At 33.4% G+C, this 20,882-nt stretch overlaps 1 protein-coding gene across 7 annotated transcripts in view; it reads left to right on the top strand.

Moving 5' to 3' along the window:
- The window catches only part of LOC110466704 (calcium uptake protein 3, mitochondrial-like), a 164,116-nt gene that overhangs the window by 133,605 nt on the left and 9,629 nt on the right, over nucleotides 1-20,882 (top strand). For 2 of the 7 annotated variants that reach the window (XM_021523401.1, XM_021523404.1), the window contains exons 6-12: nucleotides 1,548-1,628; nucleotides 6,999-7,073; nucleotides 10,323-10,331; nucleotides 15,646-15,734; nucleotides 16,163-16,340; nucleotides 18,176-18,284; nucleotides 19,050-19,207. In XM_021523401.1, coding sequence (XP_021379076.1) covers nucleotides 1,548-1,628; nucleotides 6,999-7,073; nucleotides 10,323-10,331; nucleotides 15,646-15,734; nucleotides 16,163-16,340; nucleotides 18,176-18,284; nucleotides 19,050-19,207 — 699 coding nt within the window. Of the gene's footprint in view, nucleotides 1-1,547; nucleotides 1,629-6,998; nucleotides 7,074-10,322; nucleotides 10,332-15,645; nucleotides 15,735-16,162; nucleotides 16,341-18,175; nucleotides 18,285-19,049; nucleotides 19,208-20,313; nucleotides 20,323-20,882 lie in introns of all 7 variants that reach the window. The other 5 variants (XM_021523403.1, XM_021523406.1, XM_021523405.1 and 2 more) reach the window with 5 other exon arrangements.

Below are 20,882 nucleotides of genomic sequence, written 5' to 3'. Positions count from 1 at the left end.
TTTTTCTCACATCAACGAAAAAAAGAAAATTCTTTCCTAAAAACCCATCCCAAAATGTTTAATAAATCTAATATGCTTTTAATATCAATAACTTATATATAATTTATATCTATATCTATATGTGTGTAATTATATCTTTATATCTATATGTGTATGATATATGTAAACTTTCTCTGACTACCAAATATTTATTTAATGCTTAAAACTTAAGTTGTGTCTATGTACAGTAAAATTGAAAATCCAAGCTCTACCAAAGACAAGTATCCGTACATGAATCACAATTATTAGTTACTTACTCTATCTATATATAACCATATGTTACTGAGTATTCACTTGAATGTCTACATGCATGACACATTTCGTTAATCATAAATATTGTTTCAAATGTCTTTGTCTGGTATTTTGAATTCAACCGTTCCTCCCCCGGATAAACATGTATAAGAGGTTGTTATGGGTGAAAAACAGTATGATCGAAAATACCAGCACGAAACGTGTAAAATTCAGCTCCTAATATCCTAAATTGATAGAGAAATTACAGTTAGGCTATCTTTGAAAAATACTTTATCAGAATATTTATGTCAATAAATTTAAATTTAATAAATAAACTTCTAATTACCCAATTGTTATATGTATGACTATTTATAACTAATTCTTTTCTTTCATTTAAAAATCATCAGCCATATCATTTGGCAATGTATCATTAATCCTAAAAAAAAAAAATCCTTTCTCTTCATTAAACCATTTAAATGACTATTTAATTTTAACAGGCAGGATTTCATCTCACCTATTCCGTCTTTTCGTATTGCAGAGTTATCTGCTCTTGTGAGCAGGTATTGATTGTTACGTCATTAGTCTGTATGAGAAAATTAGGTCGTTTTCTTAAAGATTAATGTCGTTACTCTCACAGACAAATGACCGTTGACGTAACAATCAATACCTGCTCACAATAGCAGATAACTCTGTAATACGAAAAGACAGAATATGCCTAATGTAGCTTTAATAATTAATCTGTAATAATTAATTCTTAATATTCTGAATTCTGATCTCACCTTAGATAACTTAGAAGTCTTTCGTGTATTATGTAGGGTTTATAAACTGTTGTGATAAGTCTTTAATCAGTCTTCTGTAATTTGTTTGTTAAAAAACAATCTGAAGTCAAAGGTTAAGGACTCTTAAAGATGCACTATTACTTGAGGTTAAAGGTCAACATGACCTACAAGCAAACAAAATTAAAGATTTTTTTTAAATGAGTAAAAGTTTGATTTTTTATTTGTATATAGTTAAGTAATTTTTGTCTTCATATTTCTGTTTTTCAAAATTTGAATCACTTTTCTTTTTAAAATAATTTGCTAAAGTTATATGTGCAGATTTGACTTTGGTTTTACATGTTCAAATTTTTTTTTTCACGTTTTTATTTTTCCGTTGCCCCAGGTTGTGGCCATGCACTTGGGGTTGGTTTTTTCTTTGCTCCTTCAGTTTGTTGTAGTTCTTTTTGTACATTTTGAGTTTGATAGTTGTTTACATTGCTGTATTTATATCTATTTCAGTTGGAAAGCTTCTTCACCCTTCCCCCCGCGGAACGAAAGTTTGTCCCAAGGCCTCAGCAAAAACTGCAGGCATTACTTGATGTATGTTTCAGGTTTATTTGGAACACTGCATTAACTCCTGTCTGCAAATCTGTCGCATGGCAGAATAAAAAACCCTTCTCATCCCTCAACATCACAACAGCTAGAACTCCTTTAAAAGGTGTAAGGCCTGTTGCAGAAAGTTGAGAATGAGGAAGTTTTATCACAATGAGTGCATGTGACCTGGCTAACTATGGAATCTTGCAAAGTTATGCTTCAGTAATTATCAGTTATCGACCTTCAAAACATCTCCCTTAATTGTTTCAGTAATTATCAGTTATCTCCTTTGAAATTATCTTCCTTGGATCTGTAAAAATAACTGGTTTAGAAACTTGATTAAATTTGAAATCAAATTTAAAAATAAATAAACTAATAATTTATTTTCTTGTTCCTTGATAAATAATATCTGCCAAATGTTTAGATAATTTTATTTATTTTGTAAATTCAGAAAAAAACCTTTCACAAACCTGATTTATTATTGAGCACAATAACTTTTCGAATTTCCTGTCCTTGAGTAGATGAATGAATGTTGAAGACACTCGACTAACCACTTACCTAGCTAATCTGTTAAAGTTTGGTAATACAGAATTATAAGCAACTGAGATATCAAATATTCATTGGAAACTTTGTAACATATATGGGGGAGGGGGTATATTCTCAGATTTTCAAAGAAATTGATATTTATATAAAGCTTCATTTTACTTGATTTTTTCAGATGCTTTTTAAAATTATTTTTTTCATCATTATTTTTAAAACAGTATTACCACACTTTTTTTTACCTCAAAATGACCTGTGAACTCTATGACCTTCATATTTTCTTTATTTTATATAATCTTCCTAATTATCTTTCTGGAAAAAAAAGTTATCTTACCTCACACAGGCAATCCAAAATTTGATTTTAAATAGAGAAAAACGTTTTTCAAAACTTCATATGATTCACAAGAATTTATTAAATATTTTACATGAAAATATAAAGAACAATTTCTTAATGATCTCCCTTTGTTCAATTAAAATCCTGCATAAAACATTATCATGCAAATCTAACTTGCTTTAGTTGCATTGTTTATTTTCAGATCGTATACAGACACAAATGGTAAACCTTGTGTCTTTATATGATATGAAAATCAACTACCACGCAGTAAGTCTAATTATAGATAAATGAGCTAACTAACCAAAATTTGTTTCAGAATCTATATATACTGCTTAAAAATACCATAGCTGGTCCACAGACAGCATCTGTTAAGTGTACAAGCCTACATTTTAACTTGTGGGGTCCCACGTTACTGTTTCTTTTTGATTTTGTGAAATTGTTTCAGGATCTTTAGGTCATTAATTACAGATGTCATTTAGGTGTCATTTGAGGTCATTTTGAGGTCACTGCATACCAGCCATGCCAAAGATTACATGCTTGTGATACTTTAGTGAAAAGTTTTCTAGCTTATAAACAGGTCTGGTCACTCCCCATTTCTGATTAGGTTCCCAGTGTAAAAGTCAGTCATTTGAACCCTAATATAAGTTCCAAATTATTTTCTGTCACATTTTTGTTAAGCTCAAAAATGCAAAATATATTTTGATAATAGTCTATCAGATTTTTTAAGTAATAGCAATAATCCTTTATAAATAAGTTCTCAATTAAATATTATCGGGAACAATCACCCTTAGAAAGGATAATAGAAGTACTGCTGTACAATCATGTTTTGATTGCCAAAGTGAACACAGAATATTAACAATTTACGTAGATATATTCCATTTTTTGGTAGTTTTGATTGAGAGGCACAATCAAATCATAATTTTCTTCATAAAGATGTCCATTATTATGCAAAAATCTGGTTTAGTGTAAAAATAAAATAAAAAAATGTCTACATTTGTATAGAGACCTGAGATTTTCACATGTCTGTGACCTGTTTGAAAGCTAGGAGATATTGAGATTAACCAGTTTTAGAAACTGGGCTAAATACAAGGTTTGAAGTGCATGTGTACTTGTATGCATATTTGAATTGAATGTTCAGTGTGTGCTGCTTTTAATGAGTTGTTCCCCCTTTGCCAGTCTGCATGCTTGCTTATTTCCTTTGTATGGATTGAACTTCAAGTAGTTTGCTAGTCAAACAGAAAATCACTCTTCCACCAATTATTTGCGTTTAAATTTCAGCGCCAGATTTTACCTAAGGATTTCATTTCTGTCACATCACTCATCACAAATTTTGAAGAAAAGAATTTCACTGAATTCACAAATTTATCATTATAATGGATTCAGTATATGCTTGTTTTTTAATGTCTTATGTTCCAGTCTTTTTCTCTCAACAGGATTAGTTCTAGTTTTATTTTTCAGATTGACTATTTTTCTACACAAAAACGTCTGCTTCTGTTATGTTAACTCATTCACCCCTACATATTTAAACTGGAGTTGTCCAGTCTTTGAATTGGTAAGGTTCAAATAGGACTTTTGGGGTGAATGGGTTTGCAAGTTATATTTCAAAGCATTACTGATGATCAAAGGGAGGTAACTTGTACAACATTAAGACTGAACTTTTTGATCAAGCTACTTTCTCTGACACCTACATCTGGTCACTGCATGGGTCTAAAATTGAAGTTTTTCTTCTGGAAAAAATCCAAATTTGGTTAAATGTTAGACATATGTAAATATACATTAAGCACTAAAATATTGATAAGAAATTTTTAGTTAATTAAATTTTAGATGTTGTTCACTTTCTTGTTGCTTGCAGAAATTAATGTCGCTCGTTGAAAAGTGAAATTAAAACTATTTTTTGTAAGAGTTAATAAAATAATTATTGATGCACTTAGATTTTAACTAAGAGAGGAAAACATCTTTATATTTAAGATTAAAATGTTGTTCACAATCTTGTCGCTTTTAGTAATTAATGTTGTTAGTCAAAAAGCAAAACTAACGTTTATTTATGTAACATATAACTTTGACATAGTAGTAATTGATGATTAATGAAATTAAATTCTCACATCTTTCTGAACAATTTATGTACTGTATGTAAATATTTACATGGATCATAACTTTCTAGCCAGATGAGACAGTAATAAGCAAGCATTGTTCGTCATTTTCGATATTTCAATACAAATGTAGTACCATTTATAAGCAAAATCAAACATAAGCAATAATTTAAGAATATTAACTATTAAAAAAAACTGTTATTGTCCAAGCTTTGACAGTTTAAGGATGTGTGCATTTGGCTTATTCAAATCAGGACCAATTTTCACAGGTATAAATTTTACCCTAAGAAATCAACGTTCAAAATCATGACAAAAGTCAGTGTTATATTTATAGATATTTAGGTCTAAGTTCTTTTGAACATCATTCAATTTCAAACATAGTGGCAAGTTGATATGATAAGTTTTAATCAATGTAAAATACGTTATGTCAAATTAAACACAATTTTCTGGTGAACAATACAGGTCCTTTTGGCCTCTTCCTTTTGTAGTGAAATCATAGGTTGAGTTGGTGTGTTTATTTATATACCGCATTGTCACATTAAAATTATACAGCGATAATATTTCATATCAAATGTAGAGTATTCTCTCCATATTACCTTTTCGTTTGCAAACTAGGTCATTATGACCTTTGTTTTGACCTCTGACCTCAATACAGTTTATAGGTCACTGCAGTTAGGTTTAATTAGCCTATATTTTTACCTGCAACTTTAATCAAGGCAAACTTGTTCCAGAGCATTCCACTTAATGTACGTACTAGGTACGATCACCTTTGGCATGTGGGTGCTGTTATGTACCAAAATACTTCATCGCAAATTACATTTTGACCTCTGACCTCAATAAATATATATAAAAAAAAATGGCCAGACGATGTCTCCAGTACTATTTCATGTTGAATCATCAGACTTATTGTACAGGCTCATGTAGCAAAGACAGAGCATCATTTACCAAAACTAGGTCACTGGGACCTTACTTATCAAAACTAGGTCACTGGGACCTTTATTTTGTTCTTCAATTAGAAAACAAATTTAACACAGATTGAAAGTGTGATGTCAAATGGAAGGTCTCATTTTGGCTTTGCTGTAGAGATATGTAACCTGTAAATCAATTTTGCAAAAAGTAGGTCAAAGATCAAAATTTAGGTCAGAGTAACCGAATATCTGTACACACCACAATGACCTCCCCAATGCTGATCAAAGGTGTAAGTTTGCATGATCCTATATGAAAATTCCATGAATATTTTCAGCTGTGGTCTACCTTGGAAACAAAGTGGGTGTATCCACCTAGTCACTGCTTCGGGTTTCATTTGAGTATTTGTTGGATAATTTGAATTGCATATTATTAATTACTCTCAGAATCTTTACCAAAATTACCAAAATAATTGGAAAGCTAGTTTAAAATGATTTCTCTTAACCCCTAATTTTGGACTGGGATATTATTGACACATTCTAGTAATCTATCAGCGGTGCTGGAAGGTTAGAATTAACAGGAATTTAAACTTATATTTATAGCATGTTAAAGATTAAATTTGGTACTAAAATGTATGTTATTATCCCACAAGAACAAGCATTCACCATTTCTGTGTTAAACTTGATTAAGGGTCCATAACTCCGTTTAATAAATGACACTGTCTACGATCTTAGATCTTATTACGGATTATATATATATATATCTGGGTAGAAAAATGACCCAAGGTATGGGTAACTATAACATAGTGTTTACATCACACTGTCTACGATCTTAGATCTTATTACGGATTATGTATATATATATCTGGGTAGAAAAAATGACCCAAGGTATTGGTAACTATAACATAGTGTTTACATCACACTGTCTACGATCCTAGATCTTAATACTGATTTTATATATATATATCTGGGTAGAAAAAAAATGACCCAAGGTATTGGTAACTATAACATAGTACACAGAAAAACATTGTCAGTATAGCTCATCTTACCAATCATTTAAGACAAAGTGCCTGGTCAGGAGGACCGTGCACTGTTTTTCAGGCCACACAGGAAGACCGTGCACTGCTTTACAGGCCACACCATGAACAAATCATATTGACAAATGTAACATTTAAAACAAAGTGCCTGGTCAGGAGGACCGTGCACTGTTTTACAGGCCACACCATGAACAAATCATATTGGCAAATGTAACATTTAAAACAAAGTGCCTGGTCAGGAGGACCATGCACTGTTTTACAGGCCACACCATGAACAAATCATATTGGCAAATGTAACATTTTACCTTTGACCAATAATGTTACTGCCATGGTTATTGAAATTAAAAAAAAAATCCCCATTAATTCTTTTACCACATACCCATTAATTATTGTTATGCCTTGCGAATGATTCATTCTGTGATGAGGGCCGTGTCGTTGATGCCCCCACTAATCCTCACAACATTTTACAGCTGGAGAGAGTCTTCAGTAAAGAGCATACTGAGGTTGGGAACGAGCCGATTAACCGGGAGAACACCGTCGCTAAAGTATGTTTTCCAGCCTTCCTGTGATGTAACCCCGCCCACAAGTGGTGATGTTTTCCCGTAGTTTCTCACTTAACATTTTTTTTTATTCACTCACACCTTTTTCCTTCAAAACCTTTTGCTTTTGTCTATTAACCTTATTTTTTGTTTTGTTTTTAGCTCACCTGGCACGAAGTGTCAAGTGAGCTTATGCCGTGGCGCGGCGTCCGTCGTTCGTCTGTCCGACGTCTGGCGTCAATATTTTACTTTAAACGACCTCTTTTTAATAACCGAAAGGCCTAGGGTGATGATATTTGGCCAGAAGCAAACTGGGATGAAGGGCTACAAAGTTTGTTGAAATTATTTACCTTCACCCATTTTCAAGGTCACTGGGGTCAAATATGTTAAAAACTTAAAACATCTTCTTCTCGATAACCAAACTGCCCAGGGAGATGATATTTGGCCAGAAGCATGCTTGGTTAAAGGGCTATCAAGTTTGTTCAAATGAATGACCTTCAATTATATTCAAGGTCACAGAGGTCAATTGTCTTAAAAAAACTTTAAACAACTTCTTCTCAATAACCAAAATGCCAAGGGTGATGATATTTGGCCAGTAGCATGCTGAGATGAAGGGCTACAAAGTTTGTTCAAAAGAATGACCTTCACCCATATTCAAGGTCACAGGGGTCAAATATGTTAAAAACTTTAAACAACTTCTTCTCAATAACCAAAATGCCCAGGGTAATGATATTTGGCCAGTAGCATGCTGAGATGAAGGGCTACAAAGTTTGTTCAAAAGAATGACCTTCACCCATATGCAAGGTCACAGGGGTCAAATATGTTAAAAACTTTAAACAACTTCTTCTGAATAACCAAAATGCCCAGGGTAATGATATTTGGCCAGTAGCATGCTTTGATAAAGGGCTACAAAGTTTGTTCAAATAAATGACCTTCACCCATATTCAAGGTCACAGGGGTCAAATATGTTAAAATTTTTAAACAACTTCTTCTCAATAACCAAAATGCCCAGGGTGATGATATTTGGCCAGTAGCATGCTGGGGTAAAGGGCTACAAAGTTCGTTCAAATGAATGACCTTCACTTATATTCAAGGTCACGGGGGTCAATTATGTGAAAAACATTAAACAACTTCTTCTGAATAACCAAAATGCACAGGGTGATGATATTCGGCCAGTAGCATGCTGAGATGAAGGGCTACAGAGTTTGTTCAAATGATTGACCTTCACCCATGTTCAAGGTCACAGGGTCAACTATGTTAAAAACTTTAAACAACTTCTTCTGAATAACCAAAATGCCCAGGGTGATGATATTTAGTCAGTAGCATACTAGGATAAAGGACTACCAAGTTTGTTTAAATGGATGACCTTGAATGATATTCAAGGTCACAAGGAGCAAATATGTTCAAAATATTTAAAGAACTTGTTTTGAATAACCAAAAGGCTCAGGATGTTGATATTTAGTCAGTAGCATGCTGGGATCAAGGACTACTATGTTTGTTAAAGTGAATGACTTTGACTTATATTCAAGGTCACAGGGGTCAAATCTGTTAAAAATCTTTAAACGAACTCTTCTGAATAACCATGGGTCCCAGGATGTTGATACTTTGCAAGTTGCATCTTGAGATGAAAGGCTATAACATTTGTTCAACATAATGACTTTGTTCGACTTTCAATCACAGGGGTGAAATGTTTTAAAAAAAAATAAAAGGTTCTTTTGAATGAATTTTAATCATAAATACTGATATTTTGCCTGTAGCTTTATTTTAGATCACTTTTAAGGTTACAAGTGAGAGATTTCTACCAGGTGAGCGATGCAGGCCCATTGGGCCTCTTGTTAATTTTGTGTAAGGTGCATGGTTACTATATTTATTTTGTAATTTTTCATATTTCCCCTTTGCACATATTTATGCTTATTGTATACACTGACAAATATAATTAGCTGATATTATGGACCATCTGGTTGTAAATGAAGAACAATTCAATTTTTTTAATTTTTAATTTTAACTTCAGATTTTAATCAAAATACCAGCGGTAATATGTAGAACACAAGTATCCCCTTTTCTCTTTCTGTGTCTATACTTTCTATAGTACGAAAGAAAAGTAGGTTATTCTTAATACTGCCCCATTCTCAGTATATATGAAATAAAATAAATACATTTGAATACTAGGGGTAGTTTCCAGGACACTGTAAATTAGTTTCAAGGGTACAATACATGTATTATTTCTTTATAACTAGAAATTGTGTAGGCATTTCTATTAAAAAAAGATAACTTGAAATCAATTGATTTTTGAATTTTCTTATTTATCTTCCTTGAATTTATTTATGTGAAATATTTAACCCAAGAGGTTTGATTTGTGATTTTGTTTAATTATTTGAAATTTGTAACTCAAGAATTTTCGTTAGAAGAAAACCACTAGTCCTTATGTGACAACGGTGACCTTGATATTTCATAACTGGTCAGAGATGAGCTGTCAAAAGTCAAGCGTTTCTTTGAATTACCTCCCTTTGAAAAATTGTCACGTTTGAGGAAAAAGAATAATTATATTTCATTATACATACCTATGCTGTGTGAAATACTAATCAGCGAGCTAGAATTAGTCATTTTTACCTGTCTTCCCTCTCCTTCATCCTTTAGATTGACCCACATGTCCCTGTACGGGGGCCGATAACCTTAATTTGTAAAAAATAAAATTCCATTCATGAAATACTAAACCAAATGGAATTAAGCTTCAAATTATTATAACAGACTGCAATTTTGTTGCACATATTATATATTTGCATATATTCATTCTTTCAAAATATTATATGACATTGATGAAAAATATATTCGTTGCAATGAGACTTGAATTTGAATACTAATCCAGTACTATATCAAGCATATAAAAGTATATTTTATGTATCATGGCATCGCTACTAAATACCTGGCAATGAAAAAAAAAAAAAAAACATTTTCTTAACTTTGCACCAATTTTATATACTGGAGCTTGTGAACATTATCTGCTCAATGCATATTTGTGTGCAAAAGAATATTATTCCATTTATACCAGATTGATACTGTATATAATAAGACAGTTTATTTGCTTGTCACTAATATTTTGTTGCTACATAGCTGTTGTGATTTTCACTGTAGTTAGCACAATAATCATGCATGGTTGACGTTTCACAAATATGCAGCAATTCTTTTTTTGGCTTTTTCATTGGTTCATTGATTTATTTTAATTAACATTTTGTTGCCTATTTTTATATATTTCAGATGAAAGAGGTTTGTATTTGAGTCTATATATATAACTTGTGTCATGCATATAGCATAATAAAAAAATGTGTGGTTATTATATATAGATATATATATATTACAATTATATATTAGAAACATTAATTTTCTACAACTAAAACCGACACTCGTTCAGAAAGATTTGTCCCGATATGTGGGGTTTTTTTTATCTTCGGGTGAAAATATGACACTCTTGATGTTTATTGTTCAACACAGAATAAATTTGAATAAAACTAAAATTAAGTATAATTTAGAAATACATTATACTTGGTTTGTGCATGCCGATGAAATATGACAGCAACTTTACGTTTTCCTGTGACCCGCTTTATTGGGTATAGCCGGCAAACTTTTACGTTCCTGCTTTTCATGACTGACCTCAGTGACTGTTTCATATCAGTTGTTTTTGATGTGCGTAAAAATGCTGATGTACGAAAAATAGCATATTAATAAATTATGTTCATGCAGTTTTCATGGTTGCTCTTCAGCAGAACACATTCATCTATAAAAACTGTTGTCAGAAATGAATTTGAAAATTCTTAAGCTTAAAAATCTCCGGTTGTGGCAAGAAAATCAAAACAAGTATAAGGTCAACATATAAAAAAATGATGAATAAAGTTTTAAAAAAAGTGGACTTGATTTTCAAGCAAGTGAATGATGTGTTAAATATAAAGATCCTTTGTTAGTAAGCTAGATGCATCTGGTTGATAACAAGGTTTTGTCTTCTTCTTTTTTTTCTCAATGATTTTCTGTCATTTCGTTAATTTTCCTCTTTGGAATTAAAAATATATATAACAATTACTTCCAGCATCATAGTTAATTAGATTTGGTTTCTTTCCATTTCATTTCTTTTACTGTTTTAAAATGGTTTTAAAGATTTTATTGTTAAGGATATATGCTTTGATTATTGTGACTTGACTACAAACACAAAAAAGGGGGAAATGATGGTAGTATTATACTGTTAAAGTACTCTGAAATTGTCGTTTTATTTTCCTGACTAAGGAAAATATTATCAGTTACTGGAATATTTTGAATAGCGACAGTGAGTTAGAAGTTTGTGTTTCCCTAATTTGTCCAGATTTGTAATGAGTTGAGCTGAATATCAAAAATAACTCTTTTCAATAATGCATGTTTAGGTCGTAAAAACTTAATCAGAAAAGTTCTGTGTGGAGATTTAAAAATTGTATCTATTGTTTTTGCATCATACATTTGTTTAAAATAATATTGCGCTGTATTAACCATTTGAAAACGATACCATACATGATAGAAATTCTCCCAGCTTGGTACTATGAAAACAAGGAAAGAATTAGGCAGTCTGATTAAATCAAGCTTGGATGTGTGTCACATTATCGATGTAAAATTTGTGAATAATTCACATGAAAAATTGGTAACAATTATTCGAGTAAAAGATAGCTATATAGCTGTTTAGAATTGATATAACTTAACATCATCTTGAAATGCCATGTAAGTTTCATAGTGAATCGTAAAATCAGAATTAAGCTTAGGGTCTCCTACCATTGCCAAAATCTGTAAATATGCATTAAATCAAATATTGTTAAACTTGACTTATAGCTTTGATAAAATCAATACAACAACCTTTTATGAATCAAAATAAAGAAGAAATGAAAATCAAAGTAAATATAAGTGTTAAAATGCAGTGGAGTAAGGATGGGATTTGAACCAGGGATCTGCGATCATTGTACTGTAATCGTAACCGAACTGAGCTGGTCGACAGTAGTACCTAGAGTCATGCTATATTTATATCCAAAACAAAGTAATGGCAAGTTACTGCATGTATGAAAAATAACAGTGGGCTTCTAGAGATCCTAGTTTCAAGGACCATGTCAATTCCGAATCCTGAATAAGCCCCAAAAAAATCATTTATTGTTATTCAATAATACTGAACTTTTGTTTTGACACTGGTCATTTCTACAATTGTTTTATACAATGTTGAGGTTCAGTGGGTATTTTTCGTTGAGTTTCGATGGGCCCTTTTTGTCTCTCTTTTGGAAGAAAATATACCAATTTGGAAGTAGCAATCTGCAAATTTTGGGAATCGGGTGTAAAAAGGAAATAGTTTCAGTTGGGAATGGGTCCCATTATGAGCTCTAAAAAGTGCCCCCCATCCCCCCAAAAAGCACTGGGTAAATAGCATGTTATTATGCGAAGTATGTTGCTGTGGCATGGGGCTAGATATATACATATCTAACTATACATATACACAAGTGTTGCATGGGTTCAATAACAAGCAAAGAAATGGTCATAAGAAATGAAAGCCTGAAATGAATTGATTATCCACTCACAGTGAGGGTGGTCTTGAAGGGATATTAAGGCATTTGGTTTGTTTTCATATTCACCTTTTGTCGTCATTATAGAAATTTTATTTCTGAATTGATTTTGAAAATATTAGTCAAGTGTGAGGATATCTCAATCAAGTTCATGTTTCAGGGATCAAGATCAAGGTTACCATTACTACCTAAAGAAAATGTTGTTGTTGCTCTAGTGACTTAATTTGGGAATAGACCTTCACATATTAGTCAAGCACAAGATTTCCTAAAGCAAGTTCATAAGGTCAAGGTCACACAAGATTGGCCAAAAGAAGTTTCAAAGGTCAAGGTCACACAAGATTGGCTAAAGCAAGTTTTAAAGGTCAAGGTCACACAAGATTGGCCAAAGCAAGTTTCAAAGGTCAAGGTCACACAAGATTGGCCAAAGCAAGTTTCAAAGGTCAAAGTCACACAAGATTGGCCAAAGCAAGTTTCAAAGGTCAAGGTCACACAAGATTGGCCAAAGCAAGTTTCAAAGGTCAATGTCAATATTGGTTTAAACATATTTCCAAGGTCAAGGTTAGCCTTACTATTGATAGAAGATACTAACTATCAGGAAAGTTGCTTTTGTGTGTTGTATTACTTGGTTTACTGTAAGTCTTAGATGCATCCAACACAAGATATAAAATGTCTTACCAACATGCATGCGAGGGGCTTTGGATCCTTTGCAATGCCTTGTGTTTGCCAATGTAAGTGTAATATATCATTCACTATTTAATATAAGGCTACAATTTCACATACATGTGTTATTGAGAAAGTAATATTTTGATCATACATGCAAAGATAATGATAATAAGCTGTCTTGATCCAGATACTGTTCAGCGATATTGCCATATTGTCAATATTGTGTTTTAAGCCCTAAACGTTGGATGTCTAACGAGTATGATAATGTCTTGCCTTAGTTGAAGTATGTTGTGTCTTAAAACATCAGAATTTAAACAACAGAAGTATTTAGGGTAACAATAATTAATACTTGTATTGATTTTAGAGTTAAAAGTAAGGTTTCAAATGTCTCTTACAAGCATCCAGCCGAGTGAGCTAGATTGAAACACATACCTACTCACATTGAATACAGAAACATTTGTGCATATTTTGTTATTTATGTTAATTGTTTAATATGGTAGTGAACTTACTGATTTCAGGCAAATTTTTGTTTGCATGAAATGAAAACATGCTTGTTTAAATTTTGGTAAAAAAAAATGAATTCAGTTTCAAATTTTCATGGGTTTTAAAAAAAACACAACAAAAGAACTAAATTAAATATACAAAAAATAACTTCTTAAATTTCTAAAATGGATATATTTGGATCTAAGGTTCTTTACAATGAATGTTATACTTTTTCCTACAGGTTGATGGAATGGGATGTAGGGTTTACCAAAATGTATTTCCTGCAAAAGTATATAAGCTTATATCCTTACTGAATGTTTTAGTGCTAGAATTCAATCCAGGTGAAAATCAATTTTTATAGTAGTATATATATGTTGGTTATTGAATAAATTCTTTATTGAAACTCATTAAGAAAATCTGTGTGAAAATTGATTAATCAATCAACTTTTTAATTACTTAAAAGGATATTTATTACCTTAAATATATTTATTGTATACTGGAAAATTTTGCTGCAGTTCAATTTTTCGCCTTTTTCACCCTAGATGAGGGTGAATTCATTATAACAGCAAATACATGTTAACTACATAATATGCATAGTAATTACGAAATGTGAAGGGCGAAATTAACGCTGGGCGATATTTGATTTTATGGGTGAAGTGTGTAAGTTTCATGGGCGAAAATTTCCTCATATATACTGTATATCCCTATTTAATTCTGTTTATCTCTACCCTCTTAACCAGGTAGATCTGTTTTTTCTTATGTCTTTGTTTTTTACAAAAAAGAACAATTGCTGATGTAATATGACTCTTATCAACAAAATCTCATGATATTTTGTATCATATAGTATCGGCTGTTGTGTATGAAGCAGCGTAATAACACTTTCACATAGACAAATGTATTTTAGATATCAGCAATTGTGATGTCAGTTGGTACACTTTATTGATGTCAATAACCCATAGTAGAAATCAAAACTCATCGTATTTCCTTTGAACATAAAATACATTTTCTATTTTATTACTGAAATTATAAAAACTTGATAATTAATTGAGTATTTAGCATAGCCAAAGAAGTTAAGTCAGTTATAAATGAGCACCTTTGCATTGACAGTAAATAAGGGCATCAACGTCATCAAGTGAAACAATAAATAAAAAGGGTGTGGGGGGACAATGAAGTGTTACGTATATATACATGTTATCATGGTCTTGCATTCAGAATGTATGACTTCATCATAATGTACTGAAAAGCTGTCTAAGGTAGTTAGTATGTGAATTACCTGGTGATACTATAGAATATAGAATCTCTCATCGTCATTTGATCTTAAATGTATTGTGAGGACAATATTCACCCGAATAACAAGGAATTGGAAGAAAGCAAATTATAAGCTGTTTCATTAAGTTTTGACGTTTTTCAACCAAGTTTCAAATTAAGATAAAGCTGATAATGTATGGTAAGAATCATCAGTTAATAAGTTTTCATAATCTTGTTTGTTGTTCTTAACACCTGATAATAGCTTAAAGATAGTCACATCGAAACCATTCTCATTTATTTATAAGTAGGTTCCACATGTATTAATTAATTATATTCTATATATGTAGAATCAGATATTAATTTGATAAAAGAAAACTGAGAAGAAAGATGTATGTTGATGGCTGTGTCTAGAAAAATCTCTCATTTGATTAAGACATATATTGTAAAAAAATCAAGTCTTTCAGTTAAATATTAAATACTTGGATAATAAAGGCAAAATGATATTTTTTGTGTGATATCTGTTTGTAAATAAATATAGATATAAACTAGAATCAAAATAGTTATCAAGCTGGTTATAAATCACCTTAATTAGTGCAAGTTAATTAGTAAGTCTTTGTGTTTGTCAGAGTGTTGACCCTGTGCAAGACACCACCCTCCTCATCCACTTCTTTGGACCCAAGGGCAGACAGGTGCTCAAGTACGAGGACTTCCACAGGTAAGAATCTTGGCTAAGGATTTACAGCGACATGCCGCATATGTTACGTAATACTTCTTTTTTGTCTCGCCAAGACGAAGTTGCGGAAGCAAGACTTAGGTGTTGCTTTTCCGGTGACAGCAGCAACAGGCAAGACATATCACTGAATTGCTTGTTATAAAGAATTCAGTCTTCCGTGAGTGTAAGATCTTATTTATAGGGCTCCTGCAAACTCAGCTTCTCAGACTTCCAAGTTATTCAGATCTTCAAAGAACTATTGATTACTGTCTTTAAGAAACTTTCAATCAGTTTGGAAATTTCTTGAATGTCCCAAGTTCTAATGGTCAGGAGAACTCTGGATCGTTTCAAATTCTTTTAATTTTTTTTATCCAAGATTTGAAATAGAAACGTCCAATTTGTGTGTAATTGTTTTCATTTCCTTATGTCAGATTTATGGAAAACCTTCAGTCGGAGGTGATTGAGTTGGAGTTTATGGAGTTCTCTAAAGGCATGGCCACCATCACAGAGGAGGATTTTGCACACATACTTCTACGCTACACAATGTTTGACAAGACGGACGTCCAGGCCTGCATCACACGTGTTAAGGAACGCATTCCTGCAGTACAGGTAAGTTGTCGTCCAGGCCTGTATCAAAAGTGTTAAGGAATGCATTCCTGCAGTACAGGTAAGTCTGTCGTCCAGGCCTGTATCACACTTGTTAAGGAACGCATTCCTGCAGTACAGATAAGTCTGTCGTCCAGGCCTGTATCACACGTGTTAAGGAACGCATTCCTGCAGTACAGATAAGTCTGTCATCCAGGCCTGTATCACACATGTTAAGGAACGCATTCCTGCAGTACAGATAAGTCGGTCGTCCAGGCCTGTATCACACGTGTTAAGGAGCGCATTCCTGCAGTACAGGGAAGTCTGTCGTCCAGGCCTGTATCACTCGTGTTAAGGAACGCATTCCCGCAGTACAGGTAAGTCTGTCATCCAGGCCTGTATCACACATGTTAAGGAACGCATTCCTGCAGTACAGATAAGTCGGTCGTCCAGGCCTGTATCACACGTGTTAAGGAGCGCATTCCTGCAGTACAGGTAAGTCTGTCGTCCAGGCCTGTACCACACGTGTTAAGGAACGCATTCCTGCAGTACAGATAAGTCGGTCGTCCAGGCCTGTATCACACGTGTTAAGGAGCGCATTCCTGCAGTACAGGGAAGTCTGTCGTCCAGGCCTGTATCACTCGTGTTAAGGAGCGCATTCCTGCAGTACAGGTAAGTCTGTCGTCCAGTCCTGTATCACTCGTGTTAAGGAGCGCATTCCTGCAGTACAGGTAAGTCTGACGTCCAGGCCTGTATCACTCGCATGAAGGAAGCACATAACCCTAGTGAAAGTATGTAAATGTCCTAGGCTGTATGACATACATCAAGGAACTCATTTTCAGGACACTTTATGTCAAATGCCAAGGCCTGGGTTACACATAAAGAAAAGTAAAAGGAATGGAAAAGTGCACAGCAAAGATTTGGAAGGAGGAGGAAAGTAATGTAGTGGGACTGGACTGCTCAGTAGCTCAATTGGTAGAGTGTCCATCTAGATTCCAGATGGTCCCTGGTTTGAATCCTGAGAAAAATGCACAGCCAGACTGAAATTAGAATTTAGAACTCGAGACAAACTCTCTACCAATTCAGATACCTGTTCCAACGACGGACCATGTGACCAGATCTTCTACAATTGTGCACTTGTGCAAAAACATTGAACTTATGGTGATGTAATACCTCATTATCAGAACAATTAAAAAACAAAAATGCACAGCAAAATTTAAGAAAAATGAGGAAGGATTGTAGCAGAACTGGACTGGGTCGACTAGGTAGCTGAATTGGTAGAGCATCCATCTAGATTTCAGAGATTCCCGGGTTCAAATCCTGGTCACTGAACCAAATGTAACAGGAGCAGAAAAATGCACAGCCAGACCGGGAAAAGAACTCTAGACAGACACTCTACCAATTGAGCTACATGACCAGCCAACGATCGACCCAGTCCAGCTCCGCTGCACTTGTACAAAGACAAAAAAAGCTAAACCATTGAAATATGGTAATGTATTAGCTCATTATCAAATAAATTGAAAATAAAATTAATAAGAAGTTTGTCTTTGTAATATGTTGTCTGTCATGAGAATAGGTACATGGAAAATCCTAAATCTGAAAGTGTTATTTCCATTCTTCATAGCTGCTGCTACTGATTCGTTTGCTCCTAAATATAGTTTTCAAATGAAACTACACCCCAGGTAGAGATGAATATTTTAAGTAATGAAGAATTTCTCTATACCCAGAGATTGAAAAATCATAACAACTGATATCCACTTTACACTATGGAATTTATATAATATCCTGTATATATAAAGACTGATGAACTTATATAACATGTTTGTCTCCCCTTATAACATGCTTGTCTCTCCTTACAGGGTATCACATTCGAGGAGTTTAAACAATTTTGTCAGTTCCTCAACAGTTTGGATGACTTCACGATTGCCATGAAGATGTATACATTTGCTGATCAGGCCGTGTCCAAAGGTAACCAGACAACAACTTTAAGGATCCCTGTACCACTGCCAAAAACTGTAATAAAGTATTGGAAACTCTTTCATCTGGCTGGAATATAGCTTTGTTCAATCATTTCTGAAAGAAAAAAAAGCTGACCTTTAAAAAAAAGAATAGAGACGAAATTAACATAATATAATCAACAAACAATTATTAAGCAGGGATAGACTGGATTTGAACCCAGGGCCCGTATTCATTAAACCATTCTCATGCTCAATCATGGATTCTGTGCTGAAACAAGCTTTCTTGTAACTCACTTGAATCATGTTAAAAGATCCAACAGTCAAATGTAAACATTGAAAACAGTATTTGGCTTTAAGTCTCTTCCATTTTTTCCCCAAATCATTGACAAAATAAGGTTTGTTTATTGATTTATAACCAGAACAAGAAATTAGACTTGAGCAAAAAATCTATGCTTGAGCAGGAGAAAGGTTTCATGAATATGGGCCCTGGACTTCAGATTGTTGCACTATCGCACAAACTAACTGAGCTTCATGGTCTATGGATGTCACCTGGCCCAATGGTATTTTGTATTTGCCTGACATTATGATGTTTGACCTTGATTGACCTTGTTGTATGTGACCTTGACTGCTCTTGTTATATTTGACCTTGGCTGTTTGTTTTGTTTTACCTAAATTGACCTGGTCATGTTTGACCTTGACTGATCTTGTCATGTTTGACCTTTACTGACTTTGTCATGTTTGACCTTGATTGACCTCGTTGTGTTTCACCTTACAGAGCAGTTCCAGAGAGCTGTTTATGTTTGTACTGGGAACACACTCAGTCCACATCTAGTGAACACAGTGTTCCAGATTTTCGATGCAGACGGAGACGGTCACCTCAGCCACAAGGAATTTATTTCCATCATGAAGGACAGGCTGCATAGAGGATCTAGGGTAGGTTGACGGCTATTAACTGCTATTTGATAATGTACCTCAATTTCACATTTAGGTTATAAGAACTGCTGCCTCTATATATAAATTGTGGGATTTGTTTTGGTCATTTATACATTCACGCTTCAGTCATACCACATTCTTGGACATATTTGAGATTTCAGAATTGGGATATTTGAAATAATTCACCTTGATATTGGCCTGATTTAAAAAAAAATACTGCAATTTTTTCAGTAGGTTTGAGGAAGATTTAGAATCCCCATTACGAAGTAATCTATGATCTTCTCCCCTGATATATCTAAGTGTGATTACCTTCCCTGTTAGTTTATGGTAGTATTACAGCGTACATTATCTGTGATTACCTCCCCCTGTGCTGTAGTAATAACAAAACTCACTAGTGTCTAGACCTAACACATGTTGTCAGTCATTGATGTTGTTTTTATTGAGCTACATTCAGTAGTTTGAGTAGAACCGCTGTGTTTATGAGTAGCTATAGCTTCATTTCCGACCCCCACCCACTCTATGTGTTGTGGAAAGATTGTTGACAGTTCAATGTTGTAATTTCATTGGCTGATGTACAAGTTAGTTTGAATCGCCTCATCTTTGAGATATTGAAATATGCTTAAAAGAAATATGAGCAATTTGTTGGATAAATTTAAAAATAATTAATGCATGAATGTTTAAATTATCTACCATAAGTAAAAAATATTACTGTGCTTGCAAAAAAACATAAACTTTTGAACAGGTATATAAATAACTTTTGCTTGATAGAATTAAATCTTTTACGAAAGATGTACATTGATTTACAATATTTGTAATTTTTATTTTTTGTTAATTTTCAAATATTTCAAGTATTTTACTAAATCTTTATGAGGATTTTTGGCATTGATATTTCTAAACTAATTTCTTAAATTTTAAATGCTAATAATTTTCTAGATGAAAATCTGATATTTTTTGTTAAATAAAAATCATCAGAGCCTTAATGGGTTATCTTTTCAATTTTATAAACGTGTTAATGTATGTATAATATACACTATCAAAGAACCCTTTTCTTTATACATTACCAATGTTCACTCGTAGTTGATGTGTCTGTATGAATTGATTTTCAGTTGACAGCGGTATGTAATGTGTTTTAAATGCCGAATCATTCATGCTGATATATAATTTGTTTAATACAACTTTCCTATACCTCTTTACCTAATTTTTTACCAATTTTCCCAACCAGAATCAAGTCAACACCTTAAAGGGCCTTTTTTCAATAATGATTTCACCATTGGTCTTGGTAGATTCCCGATTTTGTTTTCACAATTTATTTCCCAGCATGCATTGAAGTTATTCCTCTTCCTGGTGATTCCAACATGGTTTTCGTGGTTATTTAGCTCACCTGGCACGAAGTGCCAAGTGAGCTTATGCCGTGGTGCGGCGTCCGTCGTCCGTCCGTCGTCCGTCCGTCCGTCCGTCCGTCGTCCGTCCGTCGTCCAGCGTCAATATTTTACTTTAAACGACTTCTTCTTAATAACCGAAAGGCCTAGGGTGATGATATTTGGCCAGAAGCAAACTGGGATGAAGGGCTACCAAGTTTGTTCAAATAAATGACCTTCATCTATTTTCAAGGTCACAGGGGTCAAATATGTTAAAAACTTTAAACAACTTCTTCTCAATAACCAAACTGCCCAGG

Source organism: Mizuhopecten yessoensis, unplaced genomic scaffold (assembly GCF_002113885.1).
Source record: "Mizuhopecten yessoensis strain PY_sf001 unplaced genomic scaffold, ASM211388v2 scaffold11143, whole genome shotgun sequence".
NCBI classification, from domain to species: Eukaryota; Metazoa; Mollusca; class Bivalvia; order Pectinida; family Pectinidae; genus Mizuhopecten; species Mizuhopecten yessoensis.
The sequence above is the reverse complement of the archived record's forward strand: the minus strand, read 5'-3'. Positions and strand labels throughout refer to the sequence as shown.